At 34.3% G+C, this 21,304-nt stretch overlaps 1 protein-coding gene across 2 annotated transcripts; it reads right to left on the reverse strand.

Annotated features, from left to right (window-relative positions):
* Positions 1 to 386: 386 nt before the first annotated feature.
* SEM1 (SEM1 26S proteasome subunit) lies at positions 387 to 20,957 on the reverse strand. Of its 2 annotated transcripts, XM_045563997.1 has the most exons (4): positions 20,754 to 20,957; positions 7,131 to 7,224; positions 1,725 to 1,802; positions 514 to 585 (listed from the first exon to the last, which is right to left on the reverse strand). In XM_045563997.1, exons 1-3 carry the CDS (start codon positions 20,827 to 20,829, stop codon positions 1,757 to 1,759), a joined length of 216 nt encoding a protein of 71 aa, XP_045419953.1. In that variant the 5' UTR covers positions 20,830 to 20,957; the 3' UTR covers positions 514 to 585; positions 1,725 to 1,756. The 2 variants fall into 2 exon arrangements, with proteins under 2 accessions (XP_045419954.1, XP_045419953.1); XM_045563998.1 differs by lacking the exon at positions 1,725 to 1,802 and having other exon boundaries at positions 387 to 585; positions 20,754 to 20,952.
* Positions 20,958 to 21,304: the final 347 nt, after the last annotated feature.

The following is a 21,304-nucleotide window of genomic DNA, read 5'->3' on the forward strand; positions in this document are numbered from 1 at the left end:
ATAATATTATTAATGGCTCAGGAACTAAGTAAATTACAGCAATTTAAAATGATTAAAATTTTAAAACACAGGTTTTGAAGGGTCACCTTACAAATGTCAGTAAATGTTGCCTAAGCTATCAAAATACAGATGAGATTAAGGTTCAATGTGATGTAAAAGAAGTACCTTGTAAAACAGAATATTTAACTGACGTGGTTTAAGAAAAGTACTGAATTGGAAATCAAATGAATTCTAGCCCCGGATCATTTAAACTGAGCCTCAATTAACATTAAAAAAGAAAAGTTTCACAACAGAGAATTTTACTATCTCTATAATAAGGTTCTGGAAAATCATGGCAAGAAAACTAATTAGAGGTGAAAGATCAAGACTTCTGAACCAAATCAAGATTAGATCAAAACATTTATTTTCTGTGTTACAAAAACAAAAATAAATCCAAGCAGATAATGAAATAAACATATTTTTTTGGGTCCCATCCTGGGTTCTCTGTCCTAGAATTTAATGAACAGTTCATGGTTACGTTACTTTGACACTTCTTCTGGATGCTACGAAGTCTCCATCTTATAACCATGTTTCTCTAGTTCAGCTCTATAATAAAACAGAAAGAATAACATCACCAGGCATTCTTCAAAATAAACAGATTTTTTTTCAGAATACAATTAATATATGAGCTAAGCCTGAGGCAACAGTTTAAAATACTACTGAAGAGCTTTATTTTAGTCCCTAAAAAGAAATCTATGTAAGAAAAAATTAGATGAGTTAATACAATACTAGTAAAATTTTGCTTTTTCCATTAGTTATATTTTATCTTAATTTTCTTATAAATTTATTTGTGAAAGAAATGTGAAGGATTTACTGTTATCCTCCAAATATTTTCCAAATACCATACAAACATTCTGTTCCTAATAAATAAACATAAATTTTGAGACATTAACCTTAGGCTAAGACATTGCTATTAAGCCTTTAAGGATTTTATAATCATCATAATAGGTATTATTTTCATATACACAGAAAGAATAAACAGATTGCTTTCCATATTGACATATCTACTGCTCTAAACAAGAAAATAATCAAATTTAAAGGTATGTGAAAAATTTTGTGCATTAACTATATAGGCAAACTAAATATAAGAAGTCAAAGAATATTAAAGAAGTCTTTACTTTCCTAATTTTAAATGTGGATGAAAATTCCAAAAGTTTGTATTGGTATACACACACACACATAAAAAAGACACTTTTTATCATTTGAAATAATTTATCCAACCTGAAGTTTCAGTTATGCTTTGAAAATGTCAACTCAATTGTTGATTTGCTTATATAAAACACTTGCACAAAAATGTTTGGCCCTGTAATCAGTTCCAACGGTATTAAATTACCATCAACTCCAATGGTATTTAAATTACCATTCCAAATATCAGCAGCAACTGTGAACAGTAACAATTCAGATTTTATAAAAGTTCATGACAAAATTATTAGAGGGCCAATTTATGATAAAACATTGAATAAATGTAAAGTATGATTACTATGCTCTACCTCATTACAACCAATAAGATAAAAAGACATTTGTTCTCAAGTATTAAATATAATCTGGCTTAGACAATCTATCACACTATCCAATGCAAATACAATGCAAAAAACCACATAGGAATGATACATAATATTATTTATTTCTCTAAACTCCTTTGCTTTCCTAAATTTTTTACAATTATCTATAGTACAAATACTGACCTAATTCCATGAGTTACTTCAAAGACAGAAGATTATTCAAGTGAACCATCTTTGTCTTCTGCTAGGGTGCAGTATGGGCTGGTGGTATAAACAGATTAGGAGTCAAGAGTCCAGTGCAAGTCTCTGACTCTGGCCCTTCCTTTACTAAATTGCTTCTTTGAGCTCCTCCTCATCCTCCTCCTCTTTTCCCCCTCAGGAAATTGAAGATTATAATATTTGTCTTTCGTGTATAACAATTTATCTCCTTTGTGCTGAGGGCTAAATGAGAGAAAGTTATACAAATAGAATGTAGCATACATTAACGTAAGAACCAAGGCTAAAGGGAAAAGCTAAAAGCTTCTATTTCCATTGATCACAGAAACTCTTCAAACGTTTCCTACAAAAACTCTTGTTACCAATCTTTAGGGAATGTGGTAATTGTCTTTGAATTTTATCTCATGTTAAAAATTTTGTACCTTTCCTATTTAATATGGAAATAATTTTAAAACTTTCTTAAACATTAATTTTCTGCTTCCTTTTACAAAGTCATTGTAGATCACTTATTTTCTCTTATTTTAACAACAAAAACCCAAAGTTCAATCTAAGATTTAAGTAACAAGTATACCAAATTTGTCCTTCAGGTTGGTGTTCTATTTGCCTTCCTGATGAAAGATAGTCACCCATTATATTTATGATTTGTTTATAAACACAAAAGAGATGATAAAATGCTTCTTTATGAACTAAATTAGTAGAAAAGATGAAAAGTGCTTTAAGTATAAGAAACCAAAAGAAAAAAAATTGAAGCCGTTAAGTATAAAACACAGAACGAGAACACTAATATGATGAGGGTGCTGAATGGAAAAATCCAACAAAGACAAGAAAGAGGGAAGAAACCCAGCACAACTGGAACAAAAATCATAGAACACACATAATGAATGTACACTATTTGAAACAAAAGCAGTAGCATTCCTTTTGAAATAGAACAAGCAAAAAAAGACTAAGGCCATTACCAGGTTCAAGAATTACTCTTACTATCCAAAAAACTACTCAGTTTTATGACTGAGGCTATAACTGATAGGGTAAATCAGGAGCTATACTGGCTGCTTAGAGTTTTTATATAAGATGTGATATAGAATTGTGAAAATCATAACACTACCTATATCTCCTGATATGTAGAGAAACAAATTATATCAAAAGCAGCAAAACTAGAATGACTTAGTTACTTGGAAACACAAAGTAGCCTTATATTCTTTCTACTTCTATTTGTAAAAGGTAATTACACTGAAAGAGAAAGAGGAACAGGGAAAGTGGGCAGCCTGCTATATGGACAGTTTTTATTTATTAACATACACTTACCACGGTCTAAGCACTTTACACATATTAACTCATCTAACCTGTATAATAACCCTAGGAGTAAAGTACTAATTATCATCTGCAAAGTTAGATGGGATTAGGCTCCGACAATGTCAAAAAACAATAAAACATGTTCTTTAGCATGGCTTATAATAGCACAGTAAGGGCCTCCATGCAAAAAGACTAGGAAGAACATTTTTGCAGACTTGTTAATAGAGACAAATTTTTTAAAGGAAGGACTGTCTGAGGCTGTGGTATTCAATGATAGTCACATGTGGCTATTTAAATGAAATAAAATAAAAAATTCAGTTCCCCAGCTGCACTAGCCACATTTCATGTGTTTGATAGCCACATGTGACTAATGGCTTTTGTACTGCGCAGTGAAGCTTATAGAACATCTCCATCACTACAGTCAGTTCTATTTGAGAGCACTGGCAATGCATCAACAACTTTAGTGGGAAAAAACTCAAATCAGAAAATAAAAAGAAAATCCTTATTCACTAATGAAGGTATCAGGATTTAAACACATAGAAATCCACAAACCTAAAGGCAGAAACATGAACAGAGAACATTAAGAACATTGTGGACGTGTATTAGAAAGACAATAAGCCACAAAGAATATATAGATACTATACTATTTCTAAACCAGTAAAAAGGCAGGATGTAGTAGTGATAAGAAATCCAATTATGAATATATTTCCTACTGAAAGTCTGCTGATAAAAAGCAATAATGTCTTGGTTAATTTTTAGGAGAAAAGTACTAATGAAAGACAAAATAAATAAAAACTTTGGAGAAATTTGACTCTTAAATGGCAAAGAAGAAAACTTATTTAGCCTCAACTTTAAAAATGTCAAGAAGATAGCAGAAAAAAATCCCCTGGAATATTATTAAGAACATGAAGTAGAGAGCAACAGCATTGGTAGGCCAAAAAATAAATATTTTAACAGTATAATATAATTCCAATGACGATAAGGGAATGCATATTTTTTAAAAGGTAGCAGGGTGTTCTGATGTGGCTCTGTTTTTAAAGGATATAAACCAAGGCAAATGCAAAAATAAAGTGCACAAACTTTTACAGATAGAATTTAATCCCAGACAGATATATGTAAAAAGAAAAAGGGCTTTTGAAAACCATATATTGATCATGAAGAATGAGAAAAAAGAGTTCCAAGAGCTTGGAATACATGATGTAATATTAACAGATTTTAGAGAAAAAGCAGGATTATTGTTCTTATCTTGTCCATAAAACTATAAAAGGAAAAACATCATTAAGACAAAACTGAAAACTAAGATAGGTGAGATAACTCTAAACTGCATTAAAGCAATTTAAAGTCTCATGGCTCTGAACAATTACATCTCAGGGTACTGGGAAAACCAAAAGATACAGTCAAAAATGAAAGTCAGCAATCTTTGAGAAATGGAAATGGAAAATCGTAAAAGTATCAGAATAATAGTGAAAAGTAAATTGTACTATTTCTAAAAAGTAGAGAAAGTAGATGGAGAAAATCATTATCAGTCTTCAGCAAAACGCTAAAAAGTCTTTAGAAAGTAGGAGTTTTGAGCCCATTTTAAAAATATGCAGTGTAGAAAAAGATGTAAGGGACATTGGAAACTAAGAAGAGGGGGGAGATAAAAACTTACTTATTGGGTACAATGAACACTGTCCTGGTGACAGGCACACCGAAAGCCCTGACTTTAGCATTATACAGTGTATCCATGCAACAAAAACATTTGTACCGTCTAGTATTTTGAAATAATAATAATAATAAAATGCAGTGTAGAAACAGGTGCTACTGTACCACTATTAAAAATAAATTTTTAAAATTATAAATTATTGCACTTCCTTTTTGAACAAGCATACTAGACTAGTAAATTAGAAGAGTGAAATAGACCTTCGATATCTTAATTTGAGCAAAGTAGTTGGCGGTCTGCTTAAATATCCTGTGGCCAAGACAGATAAATATGGGCTAAATAAATCAAAATAAAATTAGCAGGAAAAGAAGTCTCTTCAACAAATGGTGTTGGAACAACTAGACATCTACAAGCAAAAGAATGCATTGAATTCCAATTTCACACTGTATACAAAAGTTAACTCAAAATGGATTGAAGATCTACATGTAAGAGCTAAAACTATAAAACCCTTAGAAGAAAAAGCATGGGGATAAATCTTCATTATTACCTTGAATTTGGCAAGAAATTCTTAGATATGACACCAAAAGCATAAGTAATGAAAGAAAAGATAAATCAATCTTCATCAATATTAAAAATTTTTGTGCAAAGGACACTGTGAAGAAAGTGAAAGACAACCTAATAGAATGTGAGAAAATCTGCAAATCACATATCTGATAAGGGTCTAAGTACCCAGAATAGTAAAGAAATCTTACATCTCCGCAACAAAAAGACAAATAATTCAGTTTAAAAATGGGCAAGGACTTGAACAGACATTTCTCCAAAGAAGATATACAAATGGTCAACAAGCACATAAAAAGATCAGTCATTAGGGAAATGCAAATAAAAACTACAGTGAGATACCACTTCACATCTTTCACTTACAGGATGGCTATAACAAAAAAAAAAAAAAAAAAGAAAAGAAAAATAAGTTTGGGTGAGGATTTGGAGAGATTGGAACCTTCGTACCATTGCTTATATTGTACCAATAAATTCCTAGTAGGCATGTAAAATTGTTCAGTGACTGTAGAAAAGTTTGGCAGTTTCTCAAAAAGTTAAATATAGAATTACCATATGACCCAACAATGTTACTTCTAGGTATATACTAAAAAGAATTAAAAACAGGTACTCAGACAAGTACATGTACATGTATATTCATAGCAGCACCATTCACAATAGCCAAAATGTGGAAACAGCCCAAATGCCCATTAACTGATGACAAATGTCCATCAACTGATGAATGGATAAACAAAATATGGCATATCCACTGAATTATTATTTAGCCACAAAAAGGAATGAAGTACTGATACATGCCACAACATGGATGAACCTTGAAAACATAATGCTAAGTCAAATAAGCTAGACATGCAAGGCCACATATTATATGATTCCATTTATTTGAAACATCTAGAATAGGCAAATCCATAGAAAGAAAACAGATTAGCAGTTGCCAGGAGATAGGGGAAGGGCGAATACAGAGTGACTGCTTAATAGTATTTCCTTTGGGGATGCTGAAAGTATTGGAACTAAATAGAGATGATGGCTGCATAATATTGGGAATGTACTAGACACCACTGAATTGTACACTTTATTTTTATTTATTTATTTTTTTGAGACAGAGTGTCACTCTGTTGCCTGGGCTAGAGTGCCGTGGCATTAGCATAGCTCACAGCAACCTCAAACTCCTGGGTTCAAGCAATCCTTCTGCCTCAGCCTCCCAAGTAGCTGGGACTACAGGCATGTGCCACCATGCCCGGCTCATTTTTCTATATATATATTTTTAGCTCTCCATATAATTTCTTTCTATTTTTAGTAGAGATGGGGTCTTGCTCTTGCTCAGGGCTGGTCTCGAACTCCTGAGTTCAAACAATCCACCTGCCTCGGCCTCCCAGAGTGCTAGGATTACAGGTGTGAGCCACGGCGCCCGGCCCTGATTGTACACTTTAAAATGATTAATTTTATGTTATATGAACTTTACCTCAGTAAATAAAATTAGGTAGATTTGGACATGAAAAAGTATACTTATAACCCCAATATCCATTCCAGTTTGAGAATCATCAATCTATTGGGTCCCAGCACTCTATGATTCCATTTCCTGCTGAGTTATTCAATATTGGTAGAAAATTAATATTTACAGAATTAAACCCACAAGGATAAAAAATGGTAACTATGCTTTTGTTTAATTACCTCTGGAAGACTAGAAAGAACAAAAAGTTATATGCAATTACACAAAGTATTCATGTTTACAAACACAGGAGATGAAAGCAATGTGTCTTACTTTGCATAACTGAAAAAGCTATTTTAAAGATTAAGTAACTTTTAAGAGGTCAATTATTTATGTAAATTATATATTTCATGTTTATAATTAACATTAAGCTACAATAAAAATCTGGCTTAAAACTTACCGTAACTGATTTGAGAAGTCATCCTCTACATTGTCATCATCCCAATTATCCTCCCAGACATGTGCATCTTCATCTTCATCCAAGCCAGCCCAGTCTAAAAATAGAAATAGATGCTACCTAAATATTTCTCATAGATTACCTTCCACATTACAAAAACTTCAGCAAGTTTGCTACTGAACACTTTCACAATCCAAAACAGCTAATGTGGTATCTACAAGAAATGGCAAGCTTCTTCCTTAAATCTCAAAGTTCACATTGGCTTGTTCTCTCAATTCTTGAATTTGCAGTTCAAATTCAAGAATTTTTTGAATTTTTATTAACAAAATTTATATATTTTGCATTAATAAAAGTTAACACAAAAAATTCTACCTGTCACGAAACTTATAATTTTGGGAGGATACTTACCTTACTGATTTTTCTTCGAGCTCATTTTTATAAGGTCTATTTCACAATCTTTCAAAACACAGCACCAACAACCCTAAAGTGAGTTGAGGAGCAAGAAGATAGATATACCAGCATGGAATTCAAAACTGCTAAACATTAAAAAGGATAACTCACATCAGACATTAAAAAGTAGACCAAATTATAAACCATCACTCCTATTTGTCTAATATCATCAATACAAAAGGATTTTAAAGGATGGATAAATATAAATATGCATAAAGAGGAATGTTGTAGTTTTTAGTTTTCTAAATTTTCTTCTTCCCTTTTGGTAGTGGTAGAGGGGAGGTTCAGACTGAGATTCCAGCCTTTAGTTAGAGTATTTGAAAAATACATACGATTCACCATTATTCCCCAACCTCAAATCCCAAGCTTTAATATGCTATTTGGGTTGAGCCTAGAAATTTGAAATTGCCAAATTCAGTATCGGTTTTATGGATATTTTAAGGAGTCTTTATAAAGATATCTGATGGCATTTAATGTTCCCAAAATAATTTGAATAAAGACCAGATACTATGTTCTTGAGTAAAGAGGGTGACAGAACTCAAGACACAATGGAACTGTTTTCAGGTTCTAAGACAACAAGCCTTTAGTTAGCCTGAACCACTTCCAACTAACCAGCTTCCTAAACTGTTAAGTAGGTAGTTTCCATCTGGATTGGTCCCTAAAAAGGAAATGATCATGTGTCAAAAGGTTCAGGCTAGAAATATAAAATACGAATATTTATTTGACACTTTCTGCTAACCTTCTAAGTCTTTGAAAAATACTATAGAGCCTTAATTGTCTTTTAAAGCAATTGTCTTTTCAGAAACAGTAAAATTATAGGCCCCCAGAAACTTTTTATCTAATTATGGTTTGATTCAAAATGTTGATTTCAATAGTTATTACTTGATGTCATTCAAATGTCTTCAAGCTGTCTTTACTTCTTTTAACTTAGAAAAGAAAAAAATACTTGTTAATTTGTACCCAAATGCTTCAGAGAATCACCAACAAGAAATATAATGGAGTCAATAACTTGTTTTGTGGGAGTGCCAATCCTTAATTAGAAAAAGCCAAGATTCTTAAGGCAATACAAGAGCTTTAATGGTATCTTTTATTTTTTTTAATTTTAAGAGTGGTACAATCTTTAGTTTATCAAGTTGAACTCTGATGACCATTTAGAATAAGGATAAAGCATCTCCCCCTCCTTTAACAACCATCTCAGGCTATTTTAATGGCAGGGAAAGAGAAGGAATAAGGTAAAAATAAAGTTCCAAGAAAAAGAAATTGGTCCATGGATGGGAGGACAATATTGTGAGCAAGATTTCAGGTAGAACACACACGAAAAGATTCATTACAATACTCTATACTTCTTTGGTATTACTACACAGTAATTCAAAACTATGACACTGCTGAGTATACAAAAATGGAAAAGCTGGTCAAATTCTTTATTAATCATCTTATAAATCTGAATATACTCTTTAACTTTAATACTATATCCTAGGAGTAAGATGTACTAAAGTCTATCTACCACCATACCATCCTTCCCATTATCATAGATGAGGAATCTGAGGAGAAAAACCTTTTCAATCACAACTTAAGCACTTAAAGTTAGTTAATAAGAGGACTAAGAAAATTAGTGTCCATAATGACAATCCAGAATCTATAATCTATTTTAAATGAAAATTTTAAATATTTTGTTTACTGACCAGGTTCAGTGGCTCATGCCTGTAATCCCAGCATTTGGGAGGCCGAGGCAGGAGGATCACTTGAGTCCAGGAGTTTGAGGTTACAGTGAGCTATGATCCCACCACTGTATTCCAACCTGGGTGAGTTAGACCTTAACTCTTAAAAAAATTTTTTTTTTATTAATTAGGATTATGTACTGAACTACATTATGTAAAAAGCTTAAGTGATAGGGTATAATATCCCCAAATGGCATTTCCAGCACTTCTAAATTGTCTACACTATATATACATATTAAAATATATGTAAGTTACAACATGTACACATGTAAACTCTACTAAGTGAATGTATAACAAATAAAGCTGAGACTGTTGTAATCTCTGGGTTTAGCTGACATCTCCTGCAATATATCTCTGAATTTTGTTTTAATTTTCAACTATAACATGACACTGAAAAGCATGCAATTTTATTTAATCACTCATTTTTAAAGCCTTAAGCCCAGATATAACTTTTGTAAAAGAACAAAATAAAACTAAACAAGGATACCTAATTCATATGTAATGCCATCTTCCAATATACTGATGACCTTATAAAGTATACACTTTACCTTTATCACTAAATGCACTGCCAGAATTATGATTAATAACCACAGCTGTATTTACTTCAATGTGTAGGCTTCCAGATGTGTACTGGTAAAAAAAAAAAATTACCGTATTTTAAAAAGTCAGAATTGGAAATAACCAATAACAGATGCCTAATATATAAGTTTCTAGCAATTCTAAATTATTTAAGACTCTGTCCCAAATTTGGCTTTCTTCATATTTGCCAGTTGAGAATTACATCTGTGACTAGCTTTAAATTTCAAAAATCTGAGCTATCAAAGATCCCACATACTTCATCTCTCTAAGTATCACCTTGACATTTAAGTGTGAAAAGGGTTTTCTCTCAACTTGGAAAGTGTTTTTTACACTTACGATCCTATCCTCCAACATATAATACATTCCTAAATTTCTTAAAGGTATGAAGTATACCACTTTGGAGAAAAGTAAAGAGGAAACTCCATTCATACTAAATAGGCTTGCAAATGTTCTATTCTATACTAATTTTCAAGAGCATCAAATTCTCACTCCATAACAATAAAGCTACTCTGAATATAAAGAACTTAATCTCCAACCAATTTCTCAAATAAAAAATGTGCATGTATATGCAGAACATCACATCACGAAGAGAAAAATACTAAATTGTACACTCACCATCACAGTTGAGTATAAAAGAGAAAAGCAATAGTTGCAAACAGCATCATTACACTGATGAATATGAAAATGAAGTCACACCAAATCTAATGATTCTGAGATAAATTTACACATGTTCTTGTTGAGGCTGTACAAAACAAATTCATATTTTTTCTAAAATTTCATTTCTGTAGGTTATCATGATGAAAACATACCTATACCCTACAGATCTAATGTCTATTCAGTGGCTAAGAAATCAAGACCTCACATAGCATCATTTTACTACTATATATTCTCTAACAAGAACCAAAACCGTCAGTGGGGAACTTCAGAGCAAACAAAGAAAAGCAAGTCATAAATGATGTTGCTACTGGGCCATTGGTAAGTTTTTAATTATCTGTGGCTAGAAAGAGTCTCAAAATAACTTACATAACCATTTATAATTATTCTTGCACTTAAAAATAAAGGGAATTCAAACCTAACTCTTTTTCATTAATAATTTAAGAAATATATATCTGGCAGAATGGTTCTACTTTGTGGGTTCTTGTTGATTAGTGCTTTTATTTTTCTTTAATTCTATAAAATTCACAAACACTATCACTTTTACCTTTTCCAAGCTCTCATGCCCTAAACTCATCTTGGCTCCATCATTCTGATCTTCCTTCACATTACTGAGTCAAGGGTATCCAATTTGAACTCTACCATGCATATTCTTAGACATGCAAGTGCAAAATCGCAGCACCTGATTTCTTCTTATTCCCAACACCCCATATCAAACTAGTTCCTAGTGCTCCATCACTTCTATTTCTCATGTTATTCTGCAATCATTCTCTTCACCTCATTCCTAATAATAACCTATTTCAGGCCCTTAGTTCTCACCTGAGTTATTTCAACAATTTGCTAATTAACCTCCCTGACTCTAGTCTATTCTTTCAAATTAATTCTGCTGGGCTAATGTTTCCTAAACAGCCTATGGCCTAAAGGAAACTCACACATAATCACTGTCATAAGCAAAACAAGCAAACAAATAAAAAATAAACAAAGAAACCTACTTCTCATCTTCTTCTGGATGAAGTCCAAACTGGTCATTTCGCTTAAATGTTTCCATGATTAGGCTCCAAACTAACCATATTTGCAACTACTATTTCACAAGCAAATAAAATACACACACACATACACATTTATTTTCCACCTGAAAGCATCTACTCCTTTTCCCTTCTTTTGAAAACCCCTTTTCTACATTTCTACATTTTGAAAACTGTTCAAATGTTGCCACCTCATGTTGCACATAACTGGAAATAATTTCTGCTTCTTTTGAACTGTGGTTGCACTTTACTATCAGTTGTTTAAACCTCGGCCCCCAGCCCCAGAAAAAAACAAAAGAAATCTTACCCAGAAGCTGCCCAACAGATAAGACAGACAAAAGCAACATTGCTCTGGTTTAACTGGGGATGAGGTGGAAAGGGCTTGGAGTCCCACCCAGAATAAGCACCTCCAAAATACTAAAGAGCTCTGGCTTGCTGTGAAAACCACAGATCCGTATCTCCCTTAACACCTACTACTTAATAAGTTCAAAGACAAATATCTCCAGAGGAGTCCAATTTGCCTCAGAGCAGCCTCTTGCTAACTGTGATCTTGGGTAAGTTACTTAATTATGCTGATCCTCAGGTATAAAATCTATACCTCATAGTTATGAAGATTAAATGAGATTGTGTATCTAAAGCACTTAGTACTGATAAATGGTGGCTAATATCATTCTCTCTGCACCCCTCAGTACCAGATTTACAGGCAACACTCAACAAGTATACATTAAATGAATAAATCATTTATGATATCCTGATCACTGCAAGGAAACTTGAGGAGTAAGGGAGGCAAGAGACATGATCAGAATAAAGACAATATCATTTCTACTAAACATTACAGGCACAACAAAGCACACAATCGGAAAAATGATATTTGTGAAATTTTAAATACTTCTGAAGAGGAGTAGAGCTGTCCTCTGGTATATGCAGGGGATTGGTTCCAGGACTACGTGCATATACCCAAATGCAAGCATACTCAAGTCCTGCAGTTAGCCCTTTGGAACCAAACCGGAGTACAGGAAAAGTCTGTCCCCAGTATAAATGGGTTTCACATCCCATGAATACCGTTATTTCCCATAAACAAACCCGCACAGTTCAAACTCATGCTGTTTGAGGGTCAACTGAACAATCTTTGAAACTTAGTTTCCTCTCAGTGTTATCACAGTTCACCATACATTTCAATAAGTAATATTTAACATACACCCAAGCAGTAATATTAAACGCTGTTTACATCACAATTGCTTATTGCTTGCTCATTCTACAGAATCAATGACATAGCTAATCAAGTAGTTCTTCAAAAAATGTTTCAGTATTTAACACCCTGGTTCACAAGCACCAGTATCCTGATTTGGCGGTTTTTTGTTCCGATCTATATGAATCCCTTAACAATATAGGCTGTTTTGTGTGTCTTTATGTGGATCACCACACTACTGTTTAAAGTACTTTTGGAGAAACACTTAATGGCAATATTATTTTCATTTAGAAGTTTTTAATACTAGAAAATAAATCAATTATCAAATAATCCACAAATTCAATGAACTTAATTTTGAATATACCTAAAATTACTTCGATCTATATGAATCCCTTAACAATATAGGCTGTTTTGTGTGTCTTTATGTGCATCACCACACTACTGTTTAAAGCACTTTTGGAGAAATACTTAATGGCAATATTATTTTCATTTAGAAGTTTTTAATACTAGAAAATAAATCAATTATCAAATAATCCACAAATTCAATGAACTTAATTTTGAATATACCTAAAATTACTCAGTGAAATATTTTAACTACCAAATGTGACACCAAATATCATCCAAAATCCAAACTCTCAAGTTCATTAGAGGGGAGAGAAGAGACGAACTCATGTTTACTGAATACCAACTTTGTGCTAAACTTTGGTAATTTACATACATCATTGTTAGGGACTGAATGTTTGTATCCCTCCTCCTCAAATTCTATGTTGAAGCCCTCACCCCCAATGTGATATTTGGAGATAGGGTCTTTGGGAGGTAATGAGGATTGGATGAGATCATGAGGGTGGAGCCCTCATGATGGGATTAGTACCCTTATAAGAAGAGACACCAGAAACCTTGCTCTCTCTCTCCCCCATAAGAGAATACAGCAAAAAGGCAGACTTTTGCAAGGCAGGAAAAGTAGCCTCACCAGGAACCAAACCTGCTGACACCTTAATCTTGGACTTCCTAGCCTCTAAACTGGGTGAGAAAATAAATTTCTGATACTTAAGCCACCCAGTCTATGGTATTGTGTTATGGCACTCCAAGCAGACCAATACAATCATGTGATCTTTCATTACTCTAATAAACATTCTTATCCATAAATTACAAATGAAGAACCTCAGGATAAAGAAGGTAATAGTTCAAAGAAAAACAAAATAGTCAATCTTACTCAAAGAAATCAATCCAAACCAAAATGATGTGATTTCATTTATCAGGCTGGCAATGACTAAAATGTTTAATATCTAGTGTAAGCAAGCTTATGAGGGAAAAGGTTAACTGTAGATGGAAATATATTGGTGTAACCCTTACTCAAAGGCAATTTAAGAATATATGTCAAAATTTAAAATGCACGTGATCCTGGATGAGTTGTCAGAGCACAAGTAGGGCAAGGAGGACATTCCTGTAGAGACATACAGCATGGTGTGCTTGGTGTGGTAGGAGCCTGGACAGGATGTGCTGAGCCCAAGTGGGGTGAGAAGGGCATCTGTGGGGGAGAGGGACGTGGCAAAGATTGGTTAGGGAGGGGGGTGACCAAATAGATAATATATTTAAGATAATGAAAGCTAGGTTTCTCACTATTGGAGAAGGGAGTTACAAAATGTGGAGAGGCAAAAAACTACAAAGAACCCTATGGTGTTGAATAGCAGTTGGAAATATCTGTGTGAACCCAGGGTTTTACACACACACACACCCGTGTATATTCCCTAGTTCCTTCCACTTAAAGGATTTGGGAACAGGAATATCCACAAAACAATGAGCATAACTGGAGTCAAGATCTTGCCTTCTAATTACGATTCTCCACGAAAAGGAAATTGCATTGGAGAACGGATGATTCCAGGGCTACAGCAGGCAAAGTACCAGTTTAGTTTGGAATGTATCTTGTGTCAGAATGCACAAAGAAAGATGGGGACATGTCAAAAGGACACAGAAGACAGCCTGAAGGGGATCCTCATGTTCAAATATGGGACAATCCAAGAATCAAAGTAACAAATTATAACCCAATGAATCAGAATCCATGAGTCCACAATGATCTAAATAAATGAATAAACTTAGTTTGATGATTGGAATACTGTATCTGCATAGTTTCAAAGCCTTTCCTCACAACATACCTATTAATTATGAAAGCAAAATGAGTAATCTGACAATGGAAAAGCCTAACAAATACCTCCTTAATAAAGTGATCAAAGTGAATATCATCAGTAACGCAACAAATGAGAATCATGTTCCACCTGATAAGATGCAATGAGTGGAACACAGCACCAGCACTATGATATTCCTGCCAAGATATAGAACCTGAACCTAATGTGGAAACATGAAACAAATCCAAGTTGAGGGACATTCTACAAAATAACTGGCCTATAATCTTCTAAAATGTCAAAATCATGAAAGTCAAAGACAAACTGAGGAAATGCTCTAGACAGAAGAGGACTAAAGAGACAACTGAATGTAACCCATAGTTCTGAATTAAGACATTATTGAGACAACTGGAGAAACCTGAAAGGGATCTGTCAATTAGATGATACAGGTTGAGTATCCCTTATTCAAAATGCTTGGGACCAGAAGTGTTTTGAATTTCAGATTTTTGGGGATTTTGGAATACGTACATACACTTATGCCTGTACATAAGTATGTAAGCTCAACCATAAATGTATATACATATATTATGGTTGAGCATCCCAAATCCCCAAATCTGAAATGCTCATATCAGCAAATTTTGGTGCATTTCAGATTTTGAATTTTCAAATTTGGGATGTTCAACCTGTATTATCAGTGTGTTAATTTCCTTATTTTGATGGCTATAATATGATTATGTCTTTGCAGGAAATACACATTAAAATATTCAAGAGTGATGGGCATTAGCTTGGCAACTTATTCTCAAATGGTTCAGAGAAAAAAAATCTGTATTGTACTTTCCACCTATTCTGTAAATGAGATTATTTCAAAATAAAAATATTAAAAAAGAAATAAAAATGAATCTGCCAATATGATCTGGCAATTTCCTCTCTAGGGGTTTACTTTATAGATGAGCACAAAAAAATACACACGAAGATGTAAGAATATTCACTGCAGCACAGTCTGTAATAGGAAAAAGAACAAAAAAACTAAAGATATAAGACTACTCACTGCAGCATATTTCATAACAAAATAAAACTAAAAACTGCCTACATATCTATCAATGAGGGACTAGTTAAATAGATCATTTAACAAGTGGGAGGAAACAGTATATAGAGTATGGTCCCCTGTGCATTTAAAGGATATATACAAACAAGCACAAGTTATATATAAACTCTGACAGATACTGAGAAAAAAACATTTAACACTGGTTACCACTGGGGCATGAAAAACTTTTGGGGGAATGGTGGAGAGGAATAGTGCTTTTATTTTTCAATTAATCTTGCTTTATAGGTTTAAATTTTTACTCTAAGCAGTTACTTGTACAATTATCTTATATATAAAACTATTTTAAATAAGTAGTTAAGTGACTACAATGAGTTAACAAGCTAAAAGTTTATGAGTGATGGATTTGAACCTAAGTCTGATTCTAGATTCATCATGCTTATTCCATCCTGGGGTTCAAAAACTTTCTTCTTGCACACAATTACCAATAATGGACATTCAATAAGTACTCTGCCATTCATTATATAGATTATATGTTTTTTCCTTAATTTTTAGTAATGTGAATTTTCCATTTCTTGCTACCACCATTTAACTAATTTAAATGTTTGATAGTATTATTAATGTGTCTACTATATTACATTTAATAAAGGCAAACAGCAAAGCCACTCCGGCACTAGGTAAATTGACTAGCATGGCATCCGACATCATCAATATTGGTTGCATTTACCTTCTGCATTTAAGATTCTAAGGAACCCTTCTACTGATTGTTTAGTACAGTTGTACACAGTGTTCGTGTAAGTATTTCCTAATAGCATTTTTCACAGGACAATTCTTCCTTGTGCAAGACCATGTATAGTACACACTTAAAATGCTTGGGCTCTATCCACTAGATGCTGGCAGTTTTTTCACACTTCTACCTGTCAAGGGAATGTAACATCTAAAAACACTCCCTTGGTTAAGAATCAGTGTAAGATGTCCTACTTTGTTAAGCAGAGGTGAGAGGGCCTCAGTTATTCCAGAAAGCTGGCAGTATAAGGGTATATCACTGGCCTGTTGTCTGCCTGAACAGATTCCCATCAATAACATGTCTTATCCAGAAATTTCTCAAGGGGATGGGTGGGTACTATTCTGCTCCTGAATTCTTTTGACTATACAGAAGTTTCACTGATTATACAATATTTAGTGTAGCAGCACTCTCTGGCAAATATTAATATTATTGATGCTGCAGGCAAATTCAATTTCACTTTAAATATTCTAAAAAAAAACTTTTCCCTTAAAACAAAACACCTTTATTCTGACACAGGAAGAGAATTTAAAAATCTCAAGGACCACTTATTTTCTTCCCACTTTTACTCTCATCCACTTCCAATTGTCAGAGAAAGGAAATTAATTAAAATATTTTTGAAACTCTTTCAATATCTGATATTAAAAAGTATTCAAAGTTTCAGATTAATTGAGTACTTCACTTTTAGGCTCTACCATCACCAACCTAAACCGTATGATGTATGAAAAATGAAATCTATTCTAAACTTTAAGTTGCTCTCCAGTTTTAAAATCCTAACCATTTCAAAGCCTTCAAAATTACATTAAAATCAATAATGCCCACCCAAGACCTTGAATGTCTTCCTAAAAAAGCCTATTCTCAAGCAGTTTAAATTGTCAAGAAATTGGATAATGCATTTCACAAAGATCCTAAATATGATTTTTAACAATTCCTGCTTAACAATCAGTAGATTACACTCCCATCAATTTTAGAACTGTGAGGAACCACCAATGTAACAGACTCATAGAATAAATAATGGAAGAAAAAATAAAAGGAGCATTTGTTCCTTTGTACTTTCAGAGAATCCTTATAGATGTCACACTTTACTAAGAACTGCTAAGAAGAAACAATGTGACTTCCATTAAAACATGCTTAGTTTCCTTTTTAAAATAAAAATTTCCTTTTCTTAAAATGATTAAATGGACATCCTACCAAACCAGGTTTTTGTCCAGAATAAGACATAGCTACAACACTCCCAAAGATGGACAATCCATAAGGTCAGTAATGACTTTCATATGTCAAGCTCTATACTGCAAGCTACCCTAAAATGGACATCATCCACATTCTGGAGCACCTGAGACTCAACAAAGCCTTTGAAGGTAAGACCTCCTATAGACTGTAGAGGTGATTACAGGCTGCCTTAACAATAGGAATTTTAATTTATATCTGTCAGTGAGTTTGTCAATGGCACACTTACCATAAAGATAATCACAAGAAAAAGAATTTTCCAAAGAAGGGAAAGATCTTCAAAGTAAATCAGGGCATTGACAATTGAACTGAAAACTCAAATACCGAAAGATTTTGATAGGCCACTGTTTTAAAGCTGAATTTTCCAAACTTCAACGTGCATATAAATCTTAGGAATCTTGGTAAAGCTCAAACTGATTAAGCTGGTCTAGGTTGAAGAATGAGATGCTGTGTTTCTAACAGGCTATCAGGAAATAACAAGACTGCTGGTCCATGGATGACATTTGGAGTGACAGAACCTAAACCATGACTAGTCCAAAACATGAAAGAAACGTACAGTCTCAAAAGAGAAATAATTCTTTGGTTTTATTTTTCCAAGTTTTTTTTTTCCTTTGTTTTTGTTATTCATCAGAACAGCTTTCATTAGTAAATCTGAGAGGTCTCACTGATTTTGTATCCAGCAAAATCTCACTAATTCAAATTAAGGAAAATCTTTCTAAATCATAAGCCAGAGAAGAAACATATAAACCTGGACAAAATAAAGGCATTTCAAATGTTTCTTATTCTAAAATAGAAATTTTCCTGAATTAGGTTCTACATATTCAAACCTGAAAACAAATATTCTGCAAAGAGACTAATAAATGGTGAATTACTCAATGCTAATAAACCACTCCATTGTGAGTCCTGTCTTCAGAAAAAATATTTTCTTTGCTTTTCCTTTTAAATTTAATGATTTTTTTTACTATTATAACTACCAACATTTTAAATATTAAATTGCTGCTCACAACATAAACTTTATAGAACAAGGATAAACTATACACTCCACAAAAGCTGACCAAAGTTGCTGGAAAAAAATCAAGTATATCATCAGGGACACTGTTATCTCTAGATCCTTTTCAAGCCATCAATTCTCAACTAAGTACTTATGTTAAATGCAGCTTCATTCATTCAAAGTCATTTACTGACAACCTAGGCACTTTGCTAAATGTCAGGTACTTTGCTAAATGTAAAGTTTGGGTTGGGGAGTCAGACCTTTCAAATACTTGCTTGGACAGTTAACGGTAAATTGTTTTTTTTGTTGTTTTATCTCTGAGCCTCCTGTTTCCTCAGGGTGTCAGTGATAAGTAGTAGACTGTATCATGTAAATAAGGTGTCCATCTAACATTGTGTCTTGTATACGACAAATAATAATGCTATTTGAAACAAAGTTTGAGTAAGAATTGGATCCTGCCTTCAATAAGCCAGCTTTTTACTACACTGCTCTATGTTGGAGGATTATGAACCAACTTGAAAGTGAGGTAAAGAAAACATGACTGAACAGATAAATCCACTACCAAAACAAAAAAATTAACAATCCCCACAATATAATGAATTCCAGAACTGAAATGTGTTTTGGGTTAGTTTATGAGTTTGTGTAGTATGCATACTAATGTTCTCTTCCACTAAACAAAATAATAGAGTACACTATAAATAAATAGAATAAATGTTCCAGCTATGTGGTTTTATGCACAATAGGACCATGATGGGGTATACAACTTGGGACAATTTTAGTGAAGCGCTAATTGCTTGATGCAACAGATGTGTACACCATTAACCACAATTCTCTTCCTACTACCTTCAGAAAGGCTACTCAGTAGCAACCTCCTTTTCTTATAAGGTAAATATATACGAGTCCTACTCATAACAATTAGCTAATAAAGCAGCCAATTTGGAAGATCTAACAGACAACAGCAATCTAACAAACAGAACCAAAGTTAAGAGCTTTGGTATCAATTAGGCCAGGTGTTCCCAATTCCAATTCCACCATTTCTAGCCAGTTATGAGACACTAAGAATGTTTCTTAACTATTACAAAGCTTCAGTTTCTTTATCTGAAAAATGGCAATACCAGTACCTACTTCCTGTATTTGTGAAAATGGAACATGTTAATACAAAACACTGAGACAAGTTCCTGAAAACAGCAGCCACTCAATAACATGTTAGCTATCTCCTATTACCTACAATGATAAAACTACAGTTCCTCTTTAGTTTTGAAGCTAATAAAAATGTAGAAGTTTTAGGGTCTTATAAAGCCTTGAACTTGTTAGTTCCAAGTGACTACAAGTGGCGAGGAACAGGAGTCAGGCCATAACTTCTGATAAGAACCCCAACATCTGATCTTCCCATCCAACTTAACAGGTTTCACTTGTGACGTCCTGAAAGTAAGCAGCATTCGCATGACTAGGGACAATAGTTTAGTTCTAGAAAGGTTTAGAGGCAAAGGAAGGCTGCTAAACCGAAAGAAAGGGGAAAGGAGTTTATGCAGACACGAAAGAAGCGGTGGGAAACCCGGCTGAAGAGTAAAAGGACCAACCCTCCCAGATAGGGGTCTGGGATCACCCTGCCTCCTTCCAGTAAGGAAGCAGAAGCCACTGGGCCTTGCCGGAGAGTCCCACCATGACACTCGGAACCCGAAGTCTGGGGACACTGAGGGTTGAGCCTCACGGCCCCGAGTGCCGCCCGCGGGGTCCCGACTTCCCGCGGGGGCCCCAGCCGGGCCCGAGAGCCGCGCCGCCGCCTCCACGCGGAGGCCTGAGTCACCGTCCGCGCGGCCCAGAGGCCAGGGGGCCCAGCCGGTTACCTTCGGCAGGGAACTCCTCGAACTCGTCGTCCTCCTCTAAGAGACCCAAGTCTACCGGCTGCTTTTTCTCTGACATCGCGACCCTCTGCGCCCAGTACCTCCCAGATCAGCAGGAAAGTTGCAAGACTCACTCTTCTTCAACACCGCCGCCCCAGTCGCGGCAGTCTCCGAGGCAGTTGCTACCATAGAGACGAGAGGAAAGAACTACAGGAGCAGCGCGAGGAATGCTGGGATATTGGAGGTCCTCCCAGCGCTTCCTGTGGGTTTAGCAGTCCTGAGTTAGGTAAAGGCAGGCTATTTTGGCTTTACCATTTTATTTGAACTCTCTAAATTGCCAAAGTTGAGACCAGTGTAGGTTTCCCTGACTGCAGAAGACTCATAATGTGTAAAAAAAAAAAAAAAAAAATTAAACATCTTTACTTAGTTTACTACTGAGGAGGGAAATCTAGAGAGATGAAGTGACTGCTGGCTAACATTCTTCAGGCTTGTGTCAAGCCCTTAAGTTCCCTCCAGTCCTTAAACCAATTCCCTAAGCATGGTATTAAATATCT

This window comes from Lemur catta, chromosome 11, assembly GCF_020740605.2.
Source record: "Lemur catta isolate mLemCat1 chromosome 11, mLemCat1.pri, whole genome shotgun sequence".
In the NCBI taxonomy this organism is placed as follows: domain Eukaryota; kingdom Metazoa; phylum Chordata; class Mammalia; order Primates; family Lemuridae; genus Lemur; species Lemur catta.

What these genes read in the sequence shown, in the direction of transcription:
- SEM1 (XM_045563997.1), bottom strand. Translation starts at nt 20,829, where the DNA reads ATGTCAGAGAAAAAGCAGCCGGTAGACTTGGGTCTCTTAGAGGAGGAC. An exon ending in CGAGGAGTTCCCTGCCGAAG is followed by an intron (nt 7,225 to 20,753) that starts GTAACCGGCTGG and finishes TTCTATTTTTAG; the next exon opens with ACTGGGCTGGCTTGGATGAA. An exon ending in GACTTCTCAAATCAGTTACG is followed by an intron (nt 1,803 to 7,130) that starts GTAAGTTTTAAG and finishes TTATACCACCAG; the next exon opens with CCCATACTGCACCCTAGCAG.